General features: G+C 40.9%; 1 protein-coding gene across 6 annotated transcripts in view; it reads right to left on the bottom strand.

Moving 5' to 3' along the window:
- Positions 1 to 24,889, bottom strand: part of LOC124214968 (calcium/calmodulin-dependent protein kinase kinase 1) — a 51,424-nt gene that overhangs the window by 12,618 nt on the left and 13,917 nt on the right. For 2 of the 6 annotated variants that reach the window (XM_046617779.2, XM_069134717.1), the window contains 5 exons: positions 24,487 to 24,553; positions 9,181 to 10,807; positions 4,840 to 5,203; positions 4,231 to 4,427; positions 1,954 to 2,343 (listed from right to left, as the gene is read on the bottom strand). In XM_046617779.2, coding sequence (XP_046473735.1) covers positions 1,954 to 2,343; positions 4,231 to 4,427; positions 4,840 to 5,203; positions 9,181 to 10,807; positions 24,487 to 24,553 — 2,645 coding nt within the window. Of the gene's footprint in view, positions 1 to 1,953; positions 2,344 to 4,230; positions 4,428 to 4,839; positions 5,204 to 9,180; positions 10,808 to 14,596; positions 14,779 to 20,741; positions 21,140 to 24,486; positions 24,554 to 24,889 lie in introns of those variants that run through there. The other 4 variants (XM_046617781.2, XM_046617780.2, XM_046617783.2 and 1 more) reach the window with 4 other exon arrangements.

The raw sequence follows: 24,889 nt of genomic DNA, 5'->3' as shown, positions 1-24,889 counted from the left end.
ATCGCTCTTCTCCCGAGGGAATCACGAAGGCTTTAAGGGAAAGCCGTCCTTGAATATTACAGGTGTAAATATGAATCGCTCGATGGGAAAGATTGCGCAGAACTGCGGCCCACATCCAGCCCACATGTCCTCATATATATTTCTCGTAGCTGATCGAAGGTACCTAAATCACTCCGAAACGAAACGGTCGAAGGTACCGATTAGGTACTTCCAAAGCTTCGCAATGCAGCCAAGGCCCGTTCAAATTTATTACTTACTAACCGTAAATCACCGTTCTTGCATTAGTAATGAAATTGAATCGGTATAATAATAAAAATGATAATCACAAGAGCAACAACAACAATAATACTAATAATAATGCTTAAAACGAACAGCCGTTACGTACGATATGTTTTATTTTTCGTCTTGTTAATGTTAGGACGGTTCTTATTGGAATGTATGTATATAGTCACTTGATCAGATAAAAAAAATTCACGATTAATGGTTATTACCGTTATCGGTATTACAATATCATACATTTTATATCTTCTTCGGCAAGAGTTGAACAAAAAATTAACCTTGCTAAATATTTTTACTTATTTCTCCATTCGGCGTGTAAACGAAGCCGAGAAACTCGAACGTTATATTATATATGAAATACTTCGTAAATATTTTTATTCCTCCAACCTAACGATAATAAGAAGTAAGCCCGGTGTTTCAATTAAGCGCCAAGGGCTGCTTGTTCAACTTGATGAGTTATCCTTGTGAAGATAAAAGTTATTCGCAGCGCTGTATTATATTTCCTTTTACGCTTCTTTGAATATTTTATTTTTTATTTTTCATTCTGTAAGGTTGTTTAGTATTATTATTCATCAAAGGCTAGGGAAGGAGCTCGTCTATTAAATCAAGTGAAAAACAGAGCGATAATTGCCCTGCGAATCTGTTTGCCACGTACGAGTAACATGCGATTAAGTTTTTCTTCGTAAAAAGGCGACTACCGGTGCATAGATTTTACACGAGACGTATATTTGTAGTGTTTATAAGTACCCAGAGTTGCACGACGCAATGCCGAGGAAAATCGATCGTCGGTACGACGCGTTAACTTATTTATTAATCATTAGTCATCGAGGAGGAGTCTTAATCGAAGTAGATGACACCGGCAGGCAGATTCTCGGAATTGAAATTTAGGAGGGTTCTTTTTCTTCGCCGTATAGACTTGTTAAAGATACTCGAAAACGAAAACGCCTTCAGCTTGGTAAAAATTTGGAGTGACGGTGAAACAAGTAAGCTTGATTTTTCAATCTTTGGAAATCATGAATTTTTGCGGGAAAAAATTAACTTTGCCGATTCTCCGAGGACTTGTATAAAGACGATATTTGCAACGCGTATAGTTTTCGTCAGACTTGATACGAGAAAGCTCGATGCGCAAACTTTACGACGGTTATTCCGCGCGGTGAAATAGAAAAGAAAATTCCTTGCTCCGGGATATAACGGGATAACATTCCAGGTCGTAAATAATAAATAAAAACCCCTCGGAGAAGTCGAGGAGGGCTTCATGTATTCTGAACGAAGCTCAACCTCGAGAATGTCATTAATAAGTTAACGCGAATAAGAAGGACGAGGTTCGGACCAAGTTTTCCGATGAAAACTCAACGCGCAGAGAACTCACGGTGTTCAAACACAAGCGTACAAGGTTTAGGCATTCGTCTGATTGTTTGCTCGTTTCGTTCTAACAATACGCGAGTAATTTCGCTTTTACATGCCCCTAAAAGCATCCTTACATGTATATGTGATCAGACAGCGCGGAGCCACGTGTCCTAGGAAAAAGACGGCCTGCGGTAGTAAACAGCCGAATGAAAAGCTTCGAGATTACTTTTCTCGAAAAAGTTGGCAGACATGATTACGGACGTTTCGTTACACTTGGCTGAGATTTCGCCTTGATTAAAGATAACCGGTTGCTCGGATTTTTCTCACCTGAAAGCTGTGCTGCTTGAGCATCGTCTTGATTAAAATGAGGGTGTCGAGCTTAGGAACCCTGGTAACGACTCGGGCGACCTCCTCGTCAGTGACGGTAACCGGAAGTCTGCAGTTGTCAGCTTCGCTCGGCAGAGCTTCCGCCCCCTCGTTCGTAACCCACGGATGTATCTTGATGTCCCTCAGCGCGATCCTCGCGGACGGTTCCTTCTCCAGCATCCTGGTTATCAGCTCCTTCAGTTTCGCAGAGAGCTCTGGTTTTTCTGGGAACTTTAACGGCTCCGATCGCACCGCCGCCTGCACACCGATTATGCTTCCGGATCCGTCCCAAGGCACTTTTCCGGTCACCAATGAGTAAAGAGTCACTCCCATCGACCAAACGTCGCAGAGCTGTGAACGTGGAGAATTTGCAGGGTAAATTATTTTAATTAAACTGCATTTCTTTCTCCCTTAGCCGGAAATCACGAATTTTTATACTGCTTTCTGAGAAACGATACTCGTAATTTTTCTTGAAATTATTGTAAGATTCCAAGTCGCGACGCAACGAAACTTATACACTGAGAGAAATTTTTAGTTCCTGTTACCGCTCGGTCCTTAACTATTTTCATTTTTTTACCACAATCATGAAGTATAGTTCTAGGTAGAAAATGAAAATTAGTTTTGTAGCCGTTATCGGAAAGTCTAGTATCCGTTACTATTCTGTCTTATTACGATCACTGTTACTAGATTTTCTTGTAACTGTTGCGAAAATTTAATGCTCGTGCAACGATAAATTGACGTTAAAGCCTTGTTTAACTAAAAAAGTAGAGTAAACCTCGGAAACTGATGTTGCGTTGCAATCACCAAAAAAGGATCGACAATAATGCAAAATGGTTACGCGCATCTAGTTTTTCGTAATTCCAACAACATTCAAATAGTTTTTTTTAACGATACCTGTTTTATTGAATTTTTCTAGTTACTATAACAAGTGAAATTTTCCTCATTGTAACCATTAATTTTTATTTTTTTTTTTCCCAATACATATATATTTATTTTTTTGATTCCAATAGCTTAATCTGCTTCTTATTTATATGTTCCGATGCATTTGGCAATTCTCTGACGGTATAGCTTGTGGAAAAAATCCTTTAATAATTCATAGTCTTCGATCAGGTTTGGGATCCCCGCATTATAGGTTGTAAAAAATGTATGCAACAGCAGTATCATAAGCACGGTCGTTGCATACAATGTGAATTAATGTTTTACGCAAGAGAAATTCCTCGTTCGATGATAATTATAAATAACACTATTGATTTCGCGCAGGTAAGAATGAATTGTTACGTACGTCGTATAGCTATAGATATACTAATAACCGTTATAAATGTTCAGTGCCGCGAACTTATCAATTCTCTTGCACTGATATTTGTGATGATAATAACCGTAATAAAACCGCACAACGTAGAAGCGTAAGCGCGACAACTTAGCGTTTGTCAAATGGTGCCGACTCTGTAAAAGTTGAGGACAGTTTTAACGGTGCGATAACTTTGAAAGGCGTTAATTATATTCGTTCGGAGTGCAGCCTCCAGGTATGCATCGCAGACTGCAGAGAACTCGTTACGTGTCCGGACAGCTGCGTGGAGAGGCTTTAATAGAGTCATGCTGGTGCCTAGCTCTACGCACTTTGACCATACATTATGCATAGGAGTACCGGTATACTGGTTTCAACTATTTTTCCACAATCCGATACTCAAGCGGTCGCCTAGCAGTATACCAAACCAATTAGCCAACAAGCCAATTACCGCACTTGTGTATTTACATAAAATGACACGGACACGCGCGCATTCGGTACAACGTTTCACAAGAAGGTTGGTTGGCTGACAATCGGCACTATATATTAATTTAAATAATAATAACAATAACGATGATAACAATTTAACGACGCCGAGGTGATGGAAGAACAGCGAGCAAGTTGAAACGAATAATCGACACGAATAAGCTTACTTCGTTTATAATTCAAATATTTGCTATTCTTTTATTTTCAAAAAAAATCTTCACAGCTTACGAATGTAATATTTCGACTATTCTAACGAGACGTATTGAATTTTGGCCGATCAATCAATCAATGAATCGATCAATCTCTTTTCTTTACATCAACCGTTTCTCGATACACGTTCGATTTCGCTAAAGAACACGTTACTTCTGCACTCTAGACCTGTAAAATGTTGAAGAAAGAAGATTTTCACATTTAAAACTTTCACACGAAACCCAAACCCGTGTTTGGAGTTTAAATTTTTCACCCACCGTTCCGGAATACTGCGCTCCAGGAGTGGTAGTTTCCGGTGCGGCAAACGCCGGCGTTCCAGCAGGTCCCGAGAGCAGTTCACCAGCAGCCCTTAATTCCGCGCTGACACCTAAATCCGCGACCTTAACGTGACCCTCGCCGTCGACGAGCAGATTGCTGGGCTTTATGTCCCTGTGTACTATCCGTTGGTAATGCACTGGAAGAACAAAGTTCGGACGAGAGCCGGGTGTGAGTTCACATCTGCGGATGCTTTTGCTCGCTCTGCAGTTGGACGCCACACACACACACGCACACACACACACACACACACGCCAACACACACACACACACACGCGCGAACACACGTGCACTGATACGTGGACGTTCAAGAGCTGGGGGAACAAGAAGGGGTTGAAATGAGCTTTCGAGCACTCTTTGACGCTGTGAAACATTCCGACCGCCTCCGGTGCAGTAAAGCTCCGCTTGTCGAAGGAATGATGCTGGAAGTGAATAAGAGGCGAGAAGAAAAGAAAAAAGAATCACCAGGCTGCCACGCTTCGTTCTTAATTATGAATTTCACGTAACGTGAGGGAAGGAAATTACGATGACGAAGATGAAGAAGAACTCACGATATTCGACCCCCAAAACGATGTCGCGAAAGTGAATCCGCGCTGTGTCCTCGTCCAATGGTTGATCGGTCGGCAGCTGGAGGACCTCACCCTTTTGCACAAGCTCGAATACGAGGTAGAGGTTGTCCTCGTCCGGGTCATCGAGGACCTCGACGAGCTTCACGACGTTCGGATGATCGAGCTTTTTGAGAAGGGCAATCTCCCTGTAAACCTTTGCCAACGGATTAGCGAGCCCTTTTCTCCCCGGTGCCATTCTCCCGAAAATCCCGGCCTTCTTCATCAGTTTTTTCTTACTTAGGATCTTCATCGCGTAGTGCGTTTCGTCCTCTTCGTTGTAGGCGAGTTTGACAATACCGTAAGAGCCCTGAAAGAAACGCTGACTTAAGTTGCGACGTAACAAATTGGTGTAGAAGAGAGAGAGAGAGAGAGAGACAGAGAGAGAGACAGCGATTATACCGGCAGCGCCATGTTGCTGACGCGTCCATCGACACGTTCATTATAACGAACATGACGCGTGATTAGACCCACACGAGCCTTGACAACTCGCGTTTAATTATCGATATTAAATTATTCATATTGTAGAATATTTTTTTCTTATTACTATTTTTTTCAAACTTTCTTTTTTTCAATAACGAAGCCAGTCTTACGGTCGTTCCTACTTTATCTTTGCTTACATTATACGCCGGATGAAGCATCGTAATGTTGGGCCGTGTAACACGCGTGTCAGATTTGACAAAGAGGTTTTATAGCTTTACAATTAGGCACGTATGCGTCGATATTATACCTATAGAGACGAGTATTTCTCTGCTAGTATTAAAAAAGCCCCGATCAAGCGTAGAACGGACGTGCGTGTCAGCGCTACGGCTGCATATGATTATATTCGAATGATTTCTTACACCAGCTGAAACAGCTTGAACAAGAAGTGGGCGAACGACTATTACCGTGTTCTTTGCTATGCAAAATGTTATAGCAGGCTGTATAATGCCTCGGCTTATCGAACCCGGCTATCGGTAAATTAATTAATTTTCACACCGCGCCGAACAATGCAGTATAATCCCATGGCGTTCGGAATCCCCGATCCGCAGCTATAATACACACCTAATCGGACCCGACCGAGCCTTTCTATTTTATTTCAATTTTCGTCGTTGGAAAATCCGGGCTGCGTGAGCTGCGGGGAAAAAAATGTACGATAAGAGAGGCGAAAATAAAAGGAAATAAAAAAATTTTTAATTGTACAACAAAATAAAAACAATTTTATCCCGTACGATCAATTCTACATAATTTCTGTAAATCTCGTTTACACCTACGCTAGATTTTCTCCTCCACCTGTATTACGACCTCAAAACTTACGCTTTACACGTTGGACTTTACACACTCAAAAACCGCAATAAATTATTATACCTACGTATAACGCATATGATAAAGAAACAGTTTTTGCAGAAAAGTTTCTACGACTTTGAAACGATATTGCAGCTGATATATATAATATATAAGTATATATAAATATATATATATATATAAAGAGAGGAGAAGAAAAAGGAGAAAAGAGAACCGAATAGAGCCGAACCGCGTGAGTTATGCGCCAATTTACGACGCTATAATATTATACATTAAATGCGGGTCGCGGCGCGGCAATATTCTTTATTGATGTATCATTTCTTTCGGCGCATGGTGTACAAGGTACATTGTGTCCTGCAAGCCTTGGTATAACTGCTGTGGACGTCGTCTAGTTACTCATTTCTTCATACACGATTTCTCATACATTATATCTACGGACGAGACCCTCGGCGAACGTTCTTACGGGCAATAATTTAAGCATCAATTTTATATCCGCAGCTGTTACAATGCCTTGGTTCAACCCGATGACGTTCGAAACTTAACGGGTGTTACATATTTCTTGTCAACGACTAAAACTGGCACGTTGGTTAATTTTTAAATCGTTCCGGACGCTCTCATTACCCTTTGAAATATTTACAAAAAGAATTGTAGCGGTATTAAGGTTGTCGTCGTTGTTGTTATTATTATTATTATTACTATCATTATTATTATTATTATCGTAAACCAGCACGATAATTGTCGTGCGAGGAAAGTTTTTATTTCGATCGATCTAATTGGCGTTCACCTTATTTGTGCGATTTTCGAACATCATGCAACAATAGAAGTAATTATTTGTACAAATGATTTGATGATTTGGTGATATTAGGATTGAAAACTATTCATGTAAGTCTTATGCGAAATGTGTTCGGGTATTCAGAAATAGCAAAAAAAAAATTTACCTACGTGTTCTTCTTATTTTCTCTTGAGATAAAAAAAAAAAAAACAAAAAACCGTGCGAACCTTTTCCGAATTCAAAGTGCCCTGTCAATACAGAGTCGAGTTTTTCTATTTCGAGGAAAAAAGGTGTTCGTCGCCTTTAGGCGATTCCATTTCGTCAAAGGTTAAAACGTACGTTCGACCGATTTCTCGTGTGTGGAAAAATTTCACCGTATTATAGGCGAGTCTAATCCCGTGGCCGTATCGCGTCTTTGAATGACTATGCGTGTAGACGCGAATGAGGAATTTTCAACAACTTGGCAAAAAACGGTCCCCGCAATGCTTTATTTACAACCAGATAATTTTTGACCCGCTTAATTCGCCAGCAGCACGCGAGACGTATAATTTAATTCTACCCCCGCATTAGCGGCGAAATGTTTAAATCTAATATGTAATATTTGTACGATTTTCGTTTCGTCGGACTTCATTAATTTCAATCTCAAAGAAGATTATTTCCTCACGAGATTGCTTTATCCTTTACATCTTGTTATGGTTACAAAGAAATTGAGAAATCGTAATGTTGAAGAAGAAAAAAAAAACTGTATGAAAATTTTCCAACCGGAATTGCAATGTCTTTTCCGACAAAATATGAAATTTGAATTTTTTTTATATTCCTCGCTAATACGAAAATCCGGTGTACTTTGCTGAAAATATTTTTACGTATTCTAATTTCTGTATCGCTGGAAAAAGTCGTGAGAAAGTTAGCACGAGCACTCGTTCAAATAATCTTTCGTTATTTATTTATTTTTTTCATTGTCACAAATCATAGAATTGATTAGTAGCGGAATTTATACAATTCTGTGCGGCTCACGTTATTTTATAATGTTACCCACACGGTCATTAAGGTTATCTCTTAATATTCCTTTACCGTTTAGCAGTGGATATGTAAATTTATGGAAACTAGCGGCTCTCTGCATATATTAATACTATCTAATTGCTGGAGGCGAACTGAAATTTGTACGTAGGCGCCTTTGATCTAACAAGTTGGGAATTCCGACTTGTGTAACGTATGGAACGTGTGATGTACGTATGTGAAGTGTAATAAATACGTACGAATATATATACTCGAGGAGATATTCAAATTTGAAATTATTACCAGACAAAACGAGGCTGCTGCCACCTTTTCGACAATCGGTTTACTCTTGACCCGATAAATACTTTGGTCACACGCAAACGGAGGCCAAACTTTCCGTCGAATTCAACTCCCGCGTTATCGAGGAAACGTTAAATGGAATTAGTTGGATACCCGTATTTTTCACACTTGGTTATTTTTTGTTTTCACCGTGCAAAGAAGTAATAAACAAGTTGCGCTAGTGACTAATTGTTATTTCTGGTTGACTCGTTAGTTTTCTTTTATTTTTCTCCTTCAATCCTATTCCGATAAGTTGTTTAATTTTGCAACATCGATCTGTTTTAACAAACCGTTATACCCATTACGACTCGTCGTCGAGATCTACGCAGGTACGCCTCTAATGTGAGGCAAATATTGGTATAGCTTGCAGCGGTGTATTCGTTGAGTATTATTTGCAGAGACCAAAGTTCCGCCTATTCATATTTTTTATTCTTTTTTTTTTCTTCTTACATTCCTTTTTATTTGAACGTGTAATTTATGCCTTATGAATGATTTTACCTCTGGCGTAATTCCGACGGAAATTCTGATCTCATATTATACATACAAACGCTGATCCAGAAGGTTTTCAGAAGATCCACGATCCGAATTTTTCGACATTCAAACGAACTAGGCTAAAGCTGGCAATTAATCGTAACGATGTATTTCTGAGAAAAGTCGTGACGTCGCAAGTTTAGAATTCTTTAAAATTCAGTAGATAAACCATAAAATCCGGAAAAAAATACGAACAAATTTTTACAAATTTGATTCCTTCAGACTAATTATGACATAATTCATAACTTGAAACCCGTTGAAAAGAAGCACAACACAATGGGACTGAAAATCGACGACATTTCCAAGTGTCAAGAAATTGGCAAGCAGCGTTCTCGCAGGTTTAACAAGTGCAAACATTGACTCACCTGTCCGATATTGTCCAAGAGTTTGTACTGATTAAGCTGAAGAGCACCCTGTCTATTGTCGATAGAAACGCGCCGACTTTCTCTAAGAGGTCGTCTCCTGGTCCTCGGCGATCCTTGAGGACTGCCGTACGGCGAATATGGACAATAGGGGTAAATGGGTCTAATCCCGATCCCAGAGTCGCCGAGCAGTCGCTGCGACGCGCCCATTTCACCGGGGGTTGAAAGCTTGCGAACCGGAGGATCTGCGAGATTCGAAGAGGGTGAGAGGTGCGATCTTCCCTCGGGAGTGGCGGGAACGCCAAGGATTTCGGGACCCTCGGCGATGACCGGGGGGGCGGTTCCCGTCGTTCCTTCCTCTCCCGGAAGTCGTTCCTCGTCCTGCCGCGTGATCTGCAGTGAAATCCGCCTGTCGGCCAGGTTCGGAACACCGTCGCCTCGGTCCTCGGACTGCGTGGACAGGAGCTGGTAGACCTTGACCGACCTTGGCAGGAGTTTGCCGGTCGCAACGACATCCGCTCCCTGATCGTTTCGTTCGAACGTCGTCGGCGCAGGGGGTACAATAATTTCCGGCGTCTTGTCCGGCGGCCTTTCGAGTATCCTCTCTAGCTCCATGCTCGGAAAATTTGGAGTGCTGTACTGGTGGACGATCCTCTTGTTTCGCTGGATACCGATCTTGGAGGCGAGCTGATCAACGCCGGTCGACGTCCGCCCGGGAAGATCGGCGGCGTCGAAGGACTCGACCCGCGACAGGACCTTGGACCTGTTAATCGGACACCCGGGTTTAGCCTGCAGGACCTCGGCGTAGGAAAGAACCTCGCTCGGTGATTCCGAGGGTCGTTTCTGGGCCGGTTGATTCGAGGCGGTTTTTCCCCGCCTTTCGACGACCTCGGCCTCGCGGATCTCGGGATTCGATACCTTGTTCCGGTTATCCGAATTCTCGGGGTTGGTCGAGTTCTGTTCCTGTTCGTTCCTGCTTGTCCAGCCACGCGTTACGGGGACGAAAGTCTCGGAGGTCAGCCTCTTCGTCGAGGACCTCCGGCGCTCCCTTATCCCCGTCAAATCGACCTCCGATGTCCTCCGCTCCTCGTCGAAGGTGCCCAGGTTGCTCGCGTACCCGCTGCTCTCCCGTCTCGGGGTCAGGCTTCGCGGCGAACGGGCCCTCAGCGACTCCCTGAGGTCCCTGAGTCCCTCGACCTCATCCTCCTCGAGGTAGAGGGCGCTGTCCTTGCGGACCTCGCGAATCTCCTGCGACGGGGTCGAGCAGATCCTCAAAAGCTCAGGTTCTCTGCAGGCCGGCGTCGCGGCGCGTTTCGCATCCTGCATAATCGTCACTTCCGGTATACGCGTTTCCACCGGCTTCTCGACGCCCTCCGGGGACCTAACGACGCCACCCAGTCGGGACCGGTCCCCTGGGACCTGCGCCGAGCCCGAGTCCTCGTCCGCGCATTTCGCCGATTTTTGTACCGGCGATGACTTCGAGGAGAAGACGTCGCCGTGCGTCGATAAACGCAGCTCCAACATGTCACCACCCTCAGCTTCGCCCGCTGAAACGGTTCTTTGCGACGGAGAGGCGGCTCCGAGCCCTCCAGACGCTGCTCCTGGCGACTCCTCGTCGACGGCCGTGTACCTGGAAAAACGGAAAGGATGCGTTGTTTAAGATACGGGAGAACAACAAGTTGGGTATGTTGAATTTTACCGCAACCGCAAACAACGAAGTAGGGAAATATTTTCAATGTATTTTTTTTCTTTCTCTCCACACGCATGTATTATAAAAACGATTCACTGGACCAGAAATTTTTATTGTGAACTAATACAAGCAAGTTTAATTGAACCTGCAAAATTTTATCCAATGCAATGAAATTTTTCTTGGTTGATTGGTTTATTTTCATTGATTCGCATCACTGCGGCATGTATATATAACCCTTGTTTTATATCCCAGGGTACAAACGAGACCACGCCTTTTTTCGCTAATTTAAAGCACTTGAATCTAAAAAAACCAGGTCTCTGGCACCGTCTGGCATTTTGATATTTTGTTATATAACCTATTCCCCAGATTTCTTATAGTTTCAGTTTTCTATCCGTACAATCACAGCCCAAGTTTTCTTTTTTATTTTCAACGTGGTTGCGAAATCATTCTACCTATGAGCCAGCGAATTCTTCGCGTCGAAAATAGGCATAAAAGAGAAAATCTCCTACTGGGAAATTAAACGATTGACCGTATAATGTAAAACGTATGTTGTTTGAAAATCACCGCCTGCAGCAGCCGGCATTTCTACGAGACAAGACGAGACGAGATGAGAATTCGCAACCGGCACATTTATCAATCTGTATGTTGCAACATTGGTCAGCGATACTCGCGGATCGAGATGCACGCAGGCAGGCATCAGTCGGGAGATTTACGAGGTTTGTTCGGTTCTAAATCACGAGCACATGCAGGAATCTACGGTGAAAATTGCAGGTTTCGAAACATCTATTACGGTATACGAATTCGAGTAGAATATGGGGCAGTGCACTTTTGCTTCACTTTTATTCTTAGCATATTTTTACCAGTCATTCGGAAGAATGTTTTCAAAATTGCTTAATAGTGTAATGCGAATGATAGCAATCAGCAAACTTTGAATTCTTAATTTTCCAAAACGATACGTTTGGAGAAGATTTCAGAGTAATCTATTGCGAAGTACGTCCTCTCAGCTTGTTTCTTTCAAAATTTTCCGTCAAACTAGTAGACAGAGATATTAAATTTAGCTGTCAACTCTGATATTTTCTCCTCGAAAAGGTAAACTCTGAAAACTCTCGTTTCACAGGGCTTTACGAACTTTGTGAGAAAATATCAGAGTGTCACATAATCATCACGAAGACAAAGAAAAGTTTCCGCAGAAAGAAAATCCACCCTATTATTTTTCTCTTCGCGAATTTTAAGTCTATCTTTCTTTTCTTCTTCTTCCTTTTCTCTGTACCGCATTAATACACTTGAGTTTAAGAAAATTTTTATTTAACATGTAAAAAAATTTGCGACGAACACTGACAACGGCTGAAGAAATTGATCTACCTCTTTCGCAGAGAGTTGAAGTTTCATCGAATTCGTTCGGTAACCGGTTGCTACAAATTATAATATTTGACCACGAAACGACGGTATCAAGTTAAAATATCAATATCCATCAAAGATGAAATTATACCGGACGTCTTATACCATATCCGCGAGTTAATTTGCAATGCAAAATTTTTTCATCCTGCGGTGCGGATAGACATAGTGGACACGCGGTCGCGAAATGCGCGCACGTGCAATCGTAAATTCCTCCCTTCCCCATGTTCTTCTTTTCGATACAGCAAAACTCATCGGCGTCGTGTCTCCTGCGCGGAATGTGTAAATCGTGTGTAAACGCACGAGTTTTATCGCGCATTGCTTTCGTCTGCGATCGTCAATCCCCGTCTCTTCTCTTCTCTTCACTTCGTTTCTTGGACCGACTGACGCACTCCGCAGAAGTCCAACTGCGTTTACGCAACACCGGGATGTGGATGTACATGTTTATATTATTTCAATAAGACGCGCGCAAGTAACGAAAAACAGAGAGAGAGAGAGAGAGAGAGAGAGAGAGAGAGAGAGAGAGAGAGAGAGAGAGGGGCGCAGAATGAAGACCGTGAACGGAAAGCTGATTACGCTTGCGGTAGATATCAACGTTCATAAAAATTGTACAGTGTGTTTGTCGATAGAAATATTACACTGTTTCGATTTTCCTGTTAACTCAGAAAAGGAAAATATACGTAAAAGGGCGCAGACGATTCGTTGAGCTGCAATAATATTTCGTTTCGCAGTACAACGAGAGGTGTGCATTTTGTGTTTCCCTCCTCTTTTTATCGCTGACAATGATTTTCTGCCCCTGATCAACCGTGACCAGCATCGTCGGGGAGAGAAGTTAGGCAACCCTGCACGCAGTGATGTTTTGTGGAAAACGCGTTGTGCAAACGTTCATTCTAGGCGACAAGTGTTCGTATTACGCCTAATTATTCCACTAGACTGCAGGATGACGTTACGAATTTATACGCTGCAGCAGCATGCCGGATGGATTATTATGTTATTGTTCGACGCACGTATCTCACTTCCAACTCACTTTGCGGTTTTGTAACCGCAGCCACTTACCGGAAGTTAATTATCTCCGTTGGCACGTATCATTTGTTCGGACCATGCTGTTCTCATTACATGGATATATATATATGTATAATTATGCGTCCATTTACCGATCAAATTGGACTTCGATTACTTGCGATTTATCATAGGAGGTATCGTTATTATCTGTAAGCCTTGACGCGTTGCTGGGAATAACGCAGAATCGAGATGCACAAGAGTTTCATTTTTCGACAAAGAGAATACTGGGAAATCGAAAGGCGAGGGTTCAGAGTTCAGAAAAATCGCAAAGCGTCACGGCTAGCGGGAAATATATTCTTTGAGGCTTCTTTATCCGCTCGCGACATTCGAGATTAATTTTATTTCTCCACTTTTCTATTTCGTTTGAATCCCTCTGGTAATTCATCAATGGGGGAGAAAATACGATTTCTTAAACTACGATCGGTTTTTATCATATTTGACATATTTCAGTCGTTTTTATAATAATAATTTTCGGACTCCAAGCGAGTAAGGACAAGATGACATTTAACGGTGCTGCGTTCAAAGAGAGAATATATTTTACAAGAGTAAAGGAATCCGGCAGCCGTGTATTTGATTTTCGTTTGTTTGTTCTGAGGAAATGAGTTTCTTTCACTCTATTATTACCCCACACACAGTCTCATTTGCGAAAAATTGACCGAAGTAGACTTTTTTGACTATCGTCAAATACTCGATCGTCGTGAAGAATTAGAGTTATTTTTCAAATACAGCTATACAGCTACGTGTATAATATTTAATTATTTGACCTGATTGCGAGTTTTGAATAAACGACTGTTCATTCGTCGTTCCATATTCTTGATAACTGTATACATACATGTATAATAACCATAAAAAATCTAAGAGAAATAAATAAACTGTAGAAGAGTAAATCACGTCCGTCGCAGTTAAATATTTTCGAAACGATATCTTCGCACTCGCGCAGCTGTATAATTCACATGCAAACGTATATGTATAGATTGTGCAAGAGAGACTCCGCGTAATACGAAGAATTAACGCCGCGCAGTGTCGTTTTGTTAATTGGCCGACCATATCTTTGCTCATTAGCTGTCGCAGTCGTCGCTTTCATCGCACCGATAACCACATACCTGAAAACCCCTTACTGAGTCTCTTCTCGTATCTTATGTAAGTTTCACGCAGGCATTTGCGTGCCTTATATACGTACGTGTACACCTCTTGTATGTAACGGCTAATAGAAATTGGATTAATTTATCCGACACCGTAGCCGCCGTTATCGTAAGTATAAAATGTACGTACTTGCACACGGCATGCGATACAATCCGTGATATGCGGTTGGTTCTCACTTCGAACGTCGTGCAGACAATTTGGGAAACGGAATTCAGAGGGGAGAAATTATACACGCCCGGAACAATTGTAAGTTGTTGTAGGTCTGAGCACTCGAAAGTTCGACTTGTAAGGCGGCTTGAAAGAGCTTTGGTACATCAGACGAATCCGTTGCTGTAAAGACGAATCGCCGTGGCAGTCGAAACATAAAATTGGAAAAAGAGAAAGAATCGTTTGAAAGATATCCAGCAATGTTATTTGCGTCGTTAATTCCGTGCAAATTCAAATAATACAAGTTCAGATATGAAGAGTTTGAGAGAAGGGTTATCATTAGAACGTTCAAAATGATTAAACTCTGTTGTTGTTGTTTTTTTTTTTTTTTTTTTTTTTTTTTTTTCATCGACAAAGTCTAATACTTTTGAGCTTATTTTTTTTCGTCGTATATTCTCCATAGGTCGGTTGAATTTTTTTTTTACGAATAGCTGTGTCCAGAGTGGATAAAAATAGATTTGTGTAAGTACACGATATTATACAGACTAGTTACTATACTGTAATAGAAGACTTGTCAAATGATTTTTGAATAATTTGTGGGTATCGACTTAGCCATTAAAATGTGTCCATAAACGTGAGAATCGGCTCAAAAACAATCAGATTCCGATCATTCTAAACATTCTAATTACAAGGCCTTTTTTCAAATTGATGATGTGTTTACAAATAGCTTGTGTTGTTCAGATTTCTTTACATTCAATTCTATTACACGATAAGAATGTTGTTTCATTTGTGTTCACCACACCGCATAATTGTCGCAAATAACATATATTTCTGGAGATTTTTTTAAACGCCGGTCTCTCTCTTCTAACTTTCGTCATTAACCCTTTGAGTCATAGTGACAAGTATTTTTATCATTTATTTTATACCCATTTTTTGCATGTTTAGATAACTGTTAACCATATTTCTTAGCGGTTTTTTGCTATTTCTCATAGTACACTAACAGATTTTGATTACTCGAAAGTAATTATCGCGATATAATTTAAATTGTTGTTGTCAGAAGCAAATTGATTGGGAAAAATCGTGAAAATTCAAGAAATAATTCATTTCTGAGAAAATTACCCCTCTACACATGTACGTGTATTACGTAAATTATTAATTATTGTGGTCGCCAATTACGAATCAAAAATCATATTTCCAAAATTCAAGTTGGCGGACCCAATATGGCCGAAAAAAATTTCAAATTCGATCGAAATCGGAGAAAAAACTCCGTCCAGGGATTTTTGGGGTCGCTTATATTACGAATCTGAAATCAGATTGCGAAAATTTGGTATGGAGAATGCAATCGGCCAGCCCAAAAACCTCTGCACAGAATTATTTCACCGTATTCGATGAAATTTGAAATTTTTGGTCCACCGTATTGGATCCGCCATTTTGAATTTATGAAATCTGACTCCACGTTTGTAATCAGCGATCCCTAAGACCACATAATACTATCTTGTTGCAAAAGTTGTCTCGGCACAGCAACGTCTGACTCAAAGGGTTAAGCACAAGGTAGACACGTGCAGTGCTCGCGCATAGGAAGAGGATTGATTGCACCCACGTTGGGATAAATCGAGTGGGAATTGAGGCATTAAGAGGCAGACTGCACGCCGCGTCGGCCAGTTTCATTTGGCATCTTCTCCTCGGCTAGGTGCTGGATATAACGGCGAGTGTGCCGCGTCGCGACGCCGCTCGTCGCCGACGCTTATATTCGCTTTGCGAGTCCCGTGGGAAATTCTATTTCACACGGTGTCAACTTATACACCTACCGACGTGCCCGCGTCCATACGTTCATTCGTACACAGCCGTACCCTTGCCGCCTGGTCTTTCATTAGGGCAAAGTGTCATCGGATATACACCTCCTCCTTTTCCCCGGCCGATCCGCGATCGGCGGACTCGGTAAATCGCAATTGAAAACCTATCGGGTATAGAATACGCTATGTGATATCTACGCTTTCCCCAGACGCTTCTCGCCGGATCCCGCAAGTTTATCACGGGGTTTTTTTTGTGTCATGTACGCCACGCGATTCCTTTGCAATGTAATATCTATATACCTGTTTAAAATAGTTTGGTAATTTTCTCTTTTTATATTATAAATTTTATTCCCCTCTCATAATATTATTTAATGCAGGAATTTCTTGTTCTTCTTCTTTTCCTTCACCTTCTTACATTTTTTCGTTCACATTTCTACGCCTCCGTTATAACGGATCGTAATACATTATCGTTGCCTATTTATGAACAAACTCTATTCATCCATTCATCCATCGACATGCCGATCTATAACCAATCGTCTATACGCGCCTTGAATCCGTTTCTCCATTGTCTAGCCTAAGGCTTTGGCTATTTCATGCGAATAGTGTGGTTCTCCCCCTTTCTGGGTGAATAATTGTTGTTATACGCGACTGCGGAATGATCTTCATCAACGCTGATGGACAATATTTTTGAGATACGTTTATAAAACGTGATCATGGATGATCATGTTCCGGATTATATCTATAGCCCAAGCATATAGAACAAAAAATTGACCAGCTTTCCTAAGCGAGTGACGCATCCTCAATGATTAATATCGTTGAAAAAGTAACTTTCTCTGTTTATTTTATATTTTTTTTTATTAAAAATGACCTGTTTGGAGCTTTACAATTTCGCAGATATTTCGGTTCCCCTTGATTAATTATGTGTCGTAATCGTCGCAACTTTTTCACAAAAATATATGCACATTAGGGGTGGTCCTTATTTAGGGTGGTGAGGAATCTTTTCCACCCGACCCCCCAAATTCGACGCTTAGCACACTCTCAAAATCTGGTATTTTTTTATTTAGACGAAGTGCGATACGTCTAGATCGTTCAATGTCCGCTAAAACCTCGCAGTTACAGATATTTCGGAACATTATTACTTTCATAATAAAAATACATACTAAGAAAGAAAGTTTTTCGCATGTTATTTTCATACGATACATCGATGACAATGCGGACTATCGTAAAAAAGTGAAAAAAATTAGGCAATTGTCTTTGAATTATTTCAAGTTGATTTGTGGGGGTGGGGCGAAAAAAAATTATCAACACCGTAAATAAGAACTACCCGAAATACACTTGTATGTTTAATTACAAGACGACTGAAATCCGGGGGTAAATTTCGCCTGTTTGTCCGAGTTGATTTACGTGCAAAAATTTCGGTCACCCCCTCGTAACAAGTCTTTTTGCCCTCGCGCCACTTCTGCCGTTGCTGCTGCACGCGACGCTCGTTATTACTCGATATAATATGCCTACACGAAGTTGTATGCGTGTATAACAGCAACAGCACCGTATCTCCGAGAGCTGCTTGACACCTATACTCGAGTGCGGAGAAAGTAAACTCTCGTTAACAAGGTGCCTGTAATTCAGACGTGCCAAAGCCTCCCGAGTATCGCAATCATCGACCCCTCTGTGGCGCCAACCGAATTGCATATCCAGCTCTCAAACGTTACGGGAATCAGCCAATGAACGTGCGATTCCGAAGTTTGCGCAAATATTTGCACAGCTTTGACGTGACGCAAGAAAAAAAAAAAAAAAAATAAAAAAAAAAACCTGCGAACGGCTGAAATTGCATCGCTCGAAGACGCGAGGTTTCCCATTTCCTTCCCTACGAACGAATAATATGTGTAATGCTTGTGATACCTCTTCGACGAACGTGTAATAACATGTAACGAAAAAGGTATTCGAATTGTGGCTGCGATGCGGAGAGTCGACGATGATGACTTGACGTTATGCCCACGGTGTTTGACAAGGGCCGATACGTGTCCTCGCATCCTTAAAATTATCAACTCACGTTACACGTGCAAAGACGGAACGATAATTCCTCAGTGTGGATCAAAGTTCCAGTCACGTCGGGCATGATTTGATTTTCGTTTCGTCGTTTCATGCAGCGCGATTATTACACTGAGAAAAATTTCATTCGTTACGGTAACTAGAAAATTTCAGTAAAACGGGTATCGTTAAAAAAATTGTTTGAATATTGTTGGAATTACGAAAAACGAGGTGCGCGTAACCATTTTGCGCTATTGTCGATTCTTTTTTGGTAATTGCAACGGAAAATCAGTTTGTGAGGCTTACCGTACTTTTTTAGTTAAATAAGGCTTTAACGTCAATTTATTCTTGCATAAGCATTAAATTTTCGCAACAGTTACAAGAAAATATAGTAACAGTGATCGTGATGAGAAAGAATAGTAACGGATACTGGACTTTCTGGTAACGGCTACAAAACTAATTTTGATTTTCTATCGAGAACTATATTTTTCGATTGTGGTGAAAAATGGAAATAGTTAAGGACTGAGGTAACCGGAACTTGAAATTTCTCTCAGTGGATAGGATAAAATTTTACAGTTTTTTGGAAATTGCTGCATTAACGCACTTTCATTAGGTACGCGTGCAGTATCCATCGTTTACTTTTAACGACGGAATTTTAATTCGCAAAACGAAGGTGTTTTCAATGAGGTTGAAGTTCGATAGTAACGGAAGCAATTATACTTACGATGGCCTTCTTTTTTCATTTAGAAAAACTCGTCATGTCGCAATGCTTTAGAATTGTACCCATATTTTGCAATTTCAGCTTCTCAATAGTTACTTCGTAGCCATAAAATATCTCGATGCGCTAACGAGATTACTTATACATCTTCTGCAGCCTCATATTTTCTGCATCGAGGGGTTAAATCAGCGAGAATACATCACACGGTGAAATTCTTCTCATTTTTCGTCTCAAGTTTCTTACAGAGATATTTCCTTAAGACAGATGCCAAAAATACTTATACAATGTTTATACATGCAAAATTGAAGCAGTGCCAATCACCGATTTGAACCTCAAGCCAATTACTCTTCACGTCGTAAAATTCGCAGAATTGATGAACGTTCCGGTAGATGATTTTGTAAACACTTGATAATTTTAGTATCTTGATTATATCAGTGGTACCTATAATTATAAGTTTTACGGCTGATCAGTATCGTCAATCGAGAATACATCTAAATATTCAGAAGCAACGTATCAATCAGCTTCTTTTTCAGACGCTTTTTCTTTCTGACGAGCCCGCAATTTTCAAGTACATACTTGAATCAAACAGGAATTTTTTCAAGATTATTTAGCCTAAGGCCAAATTGATTGAGCAACAATTATTTAAATTTTTAATCAAACAGGTTATGCCTTATATCACGGATCAAACGATTCGAAAAAGTGGTAAATTGTATTTTATGAGCGACGATTGTAAAAGTGCAAAGATCAACGCGTCTAAAAACCAACAGAATTTCAGACAATTTTGCAAGATTTCGTTCGGCCATTTCGAAAGATCTTTAATTAATCCGTAACGAGGACTGTTTCACAGACTAATTTGCATTTGCAAACCGCATTTCACGAAATGATCACGCAATTAACATGAATCTATATTTCCTTTTCTCGATAATTAACGAGTCGGCTCGTCTCGACACAGCTTCGGTGAAAGAACAAGACCCTCACTCATCAACATAATTCAAAACTTGTCAAAAATGAAACATTGTACACCATTTTACATTTTTTATCCGAGCAGTGGATTCGCATATATCAATTAATTATTTAATTACCGTGTACGCGAATATTACAACTGTTGAACCCATTTATACTAATAATATTTGTCCCCTCTGCATTGTGTTCAAACACCGGAAATTCACTCTCCACACTGCGTGTAATATCTAGTAGCAGAGAAATTGACGTAACCTCGATTCACGCGATCCTAATGCATTTTCCGAGTCACAGGGTCACAGGATATAAATCCCTGCACTGCGGGATATTTTTGTGTTAAGGGTCGACGTTGCGCCCGCAATTTATACTCACGCCAAATATGACGCAGCTTGCTTGCAGCAGCTCAAGCGCGGGAAAAATTTGAACCTTTAAAAATTGTGACGCACACTGCAGTTGTAATTCAGTTCAACCGAACCCTTCTTATTCAATTTTTCTTGGATAATTCAATACTTTCTCTTCGATTCCGCGCTAATCATTAATAACAATGCGAATTCGTTATCGATATAACGTACAACATAACGCTGATTGTAATGATAGTAATTAAACCACTGCATCTTATAATTCTCACCTATATATTCAACCACTCCGTTCAGCCGTGAATAAAAAATCCGAGTATACAAAAATCGTAATCCTTATCCCAATCCACTATGCAGGACGTCCCGATCGAAAGTACAGTACAAGTCCGGTGAAAACTCGATCAACACCTCTGCACAAATAAAACAACAATCTCGCGTAATGAGAACTCGTCGAAACTCGTCCAACGTTTCAAAGATTATCCATTACCCGCGCGATCATCGCAGCACTTTTCCCGCTGTGTTCTTCTTCGTCAATCGGTTCAAATAAATAAAAGCCAACGAAACGACAACAAGATTGGGAATCCCCGAACTACGCGCCTGCGATGCGATAAAATCTTTTCGGTGTAACGTGTGTTCGAAAAAGAAAAAAATCGAAAATGAGAAATAAAAGAAAAAAAAAAAAAAAATGAAAAAAAAACAAAAGAAAAAAACAGTAAAAACACCGCGCGACGGCTCTTTCTTGCCCTACGGTGCAGAGGAACACAACCCTGACCCTCTCTCAGGAGCACGTGCGTCTGACAGAACGCGTCCGCGTCGTCGGCTGGTAATCCTTTACAAAACGGCGGGTATCGCGCGGCGGGCCGTTTCTACGCCCGACTGCGGCTGCCCACTGAACTCTCAACCGTCGTCGAACCTCTCCGCGTCTTTTCCGATCCCCCTCCTCCCGCCCCCCTCCCCTCTTGACCTACCGCCTCCTCCTCCTCCTCCTCCTCCTCCTAGTCGGTGCCGCTTACTTGTTTCGCTGTACAGTAGCTGAGACGCAGGTCTCTATAGCGACGTGCGGATGGAACGACGTCGTCGAACTTCGTGATAACAGGAATGGTATACGGGTGGATGGGGGAAAAAAAAAAACAAAACAAAAAGAAAAAAATGTTTTTTATAAGGTGGATCACGGATCAGCGTACTCGTATGATTTTTAACATTGCGAATCGGAATTTGGTATCGGAATTGCGCCGTCATCCTACCCGGATTTTAAGTTTGAGATTATGTGGTGAGAAAAATGTGGGTTGCGATTTAAAAGAGACATTCGTTGGTCGAACAGGTACGGTGCTTGATTATTTTTCTGCTTTTTATCGTAAACAAAAAGTATATCGTTTTGGGTATAAATTAAAAGTTATATTTATGATTTAGCCAGAAAGTATGGCGTATGTGTGTCAGTTTTTTTTTCTTGTTCGTTTCATTATGGTCACTCGTACCGCGTTTTCTTAGAACTGTTGAAATAACTTGATAATAATGCATACGAGAAATGGTACTGAAAACTACAATTAACACCAAATAGTTACTTATATCACATTTTCTTGTGGTTCTGATAATATTTAAATAGCTGTTGTAACGATATCGATTTTACCACAGAATTTTCTAGTAACTACGTACTATAAATCAAATTCCCTCTTTCCAGGCAGCTTGGCACTTGCACTGGCCCAGATAAACTTTTTTCAAACCACGATCGAAACGTCATCTGTGATAATGGATTAAAGGGGTGATTTCACCCTTTTACTCTTCATCTTTGAGCGTATTTTGAATAAATGCTATTTAAGGCTCAGATTTGAAAGACACTGGTTTTATCTTTAATTTACAAGCTTTGAAATTTGAATACTGACCCTCGACTACAATCAAGTTACTCGAAACGACCTTTGCGAAAAGATATTTAACACGGCACGACAACATCGAAACCCCAGCCACCTACGAGTTTGATGTAATTTCAATCCATATCCTAATGTGTGCAGCGGCAGACTCCTTGTCGATCTATGGACGGTAAAGTGGATTTTGAAAGGTCAAAAAAAAAATATTTCTCAAGAAGCCCGGTTAAACTCCACCCGAGATGAGCTGCACTCGGTTAATCGCGGCTTTAATGTATTCCGTAGATAAGTAAGTGGTTTTCGCAGAAATTCCAGAATGATTCATGTCCGAATTACAATATATTATAAGACTCCGCGAGCTATAAGCGAAAAGTCTTGTTCGAACGTAAATCATTCTAGATTCTGCAAAGACCACTTATTACACGTATCACAACAGGATGTGTTTGTATGAAATTTTAAGAAAATAATAGGACCGGTTTCGAAATTATCGCGTGAAAAATGTAGTCAAACAATTACGCACCACTTTTAGAATTACAAGTCATGTTACTTGGGGTAAAATTTCCTACTTTCAATTCACAACATCGTTACATCTTTGTTACACACTGACAATCAGTCTTAAGTTTTTTAATTATCAGCAAAAATTAAAAGCGTTCTTTCACGATATGATTTTTCATCATTGCCAAAAAATAACACCCCTCGACAAGTTTGCCTGTCCTCTGATTTCTCCGTGATAAAGTGACGAGAGTTCATCTTTCCCTCGGTTTCTTCAGCGGTAATATCCGTGCTCCGTCAATCGATGCAACGCGACACCATAAAACCGCTTTGATGTCTTCCGGCGAACCGAATTAACTGGTATCCATGATGAATTTCAATCACCGAGCGCATTTGCCCGAAAATTTTCACCCCTTTTCACTTTTTCACGCTGGTCATTGGGCCCGAATGAATTGATTACGCTTTTCGCATTCATGCATTCACCTTGCTCGCCTGCACGCCATGGGGGAGATATTTTTAAAGAAGATTTTACAGCTGCTATTTGCAGATTGATAAATTTTTTGCATGCCGTAATATCCGACTTTACCTGCAGGTTTTTCCAATAGAATTTTCTTCACTTTTTAGAGTACATTCTCCGTTATTGAGACAGTTAATTTTTTGCACTGGTTCGAAAATTCTTGACCCTGATTTAACGCTAACATATGAGAAATGGAGAAATGGAGAGAAACAAAAAGAAGCTTCTTGAAAAAATGCCAGATATATAACGAATTTAATATGCTTCCATCGCTTTTTGAATGTGAATTCAGAAAGTCGAAAAATTTGCGAAGAATTTCTTTGAACGTCCGTCAAATTTTTTCTCTACATCCAAATTTCAATTCGCAAACTTCTGCGATAACTTATTCGTCAGAATTATGCGGTGTAGATTTCAAACGAAGTTTAAAAGAAATTCAGGAAGGAATACAGTCGATCCAAAAATAGCTCTACTCCGAACATGGAATCCGAGAATTCGTTACTCGACCCGTGCAACACCGCAAGCGTCCCTTATTCGCAAACGATATTATTGCATAACCCGAAGACAATGGGGAAAGTGACCGACTGTGTTTAGCGGAAAGTTCGGCGTTCGGTGGTCAATTACAAATGGCGAATCGCTATGTCCATACGCGCAGAACGTCGACCAAAGTCGTGCAAAACCGACCTTAAAAGAATATCACGAATGAAGAAAAATCTTATCCAATCGACCGTTATAATTATTCGCAAAAAGCGCGTCAATTTTTGCAGATCAGTGACACGATCGAATTGGTTTAAGCCAACCGAGACTCGTCTGTTCAATTTATCGATTATTGGGTTGAAATTTCAAACAAGTACCGATTCGTAGTAGGTACTACACTAAAGTAAACTGTAGTAACACCGATCAGTGACACTTTCGAAAATCAAGACTTCCACCAATTCATCATTCGTCATTTTATTTTCGCACGTTTGAAGTTTTTGTATAACCGCCATTCCAAACATTGATCCATCCAAGTTTTGACCCACGCTCGATTGCTGACAGCCGAAACTGAGCGCCAGACTATTTCTCAGCATAAACGTTACAAGTCGCATGTTCAGGCTGTTCAGGGACAGTTAACTATTGGACTAATTACCGTAATTAGTTACTGCGTTTACTTGCCTTGGAATGTCGCCGATTCTGGGTGGTCGAGTCTTACGCGGACATGCGTCCCCCCATACATTGCCAGCTGTAACAATAAATGCGGAATAACGTTATTTATTTTTAACGATCATTTCAACATTGACGGTGGTAAACTGACTTGTGCAAGTGTACACGCGTAGCGTTAATTACGACGCTGACGCCGATCAATCGTATAATATTTATATCCCACGCATAGCTCATCCAGAGATTTCAATTTGCTCGATACCGAGCTCACTTTTTCCTCTACCCCTCCTCTTATCACTTCGGACTCTGGCCCGATCTTGAGTTTCTTCTCTGCCGCGTGTATCTGCTCTGTAACAACTCACAGCTACGCGAGTAATCGATTATTCGTTATCACTCGGGGAGAGATAGCCTTTTCAAC

Source organism: Neodiprion pinetum, chromosome 3 (genome assembly GCF_021155775.2).
Source record: "Neodiprion pinetum isolate iyNeoPine1 chromosome 3, iyNeoPine1.2, whole genome shotgun sequence".
Classification (NCBI taxonomy): domain Eukaryota; kingdom Metazoa; phylum Arthropoda; class Insecta; order Hymenoptera; family Diprionidae; genus Neodiprion; species Neodiprion pinetum.
The sequence above is the reverse complement of the archived record's forward strand: the minus strand, read 5'-3'. Positions and strand labels throughout refer to the sequence as shown.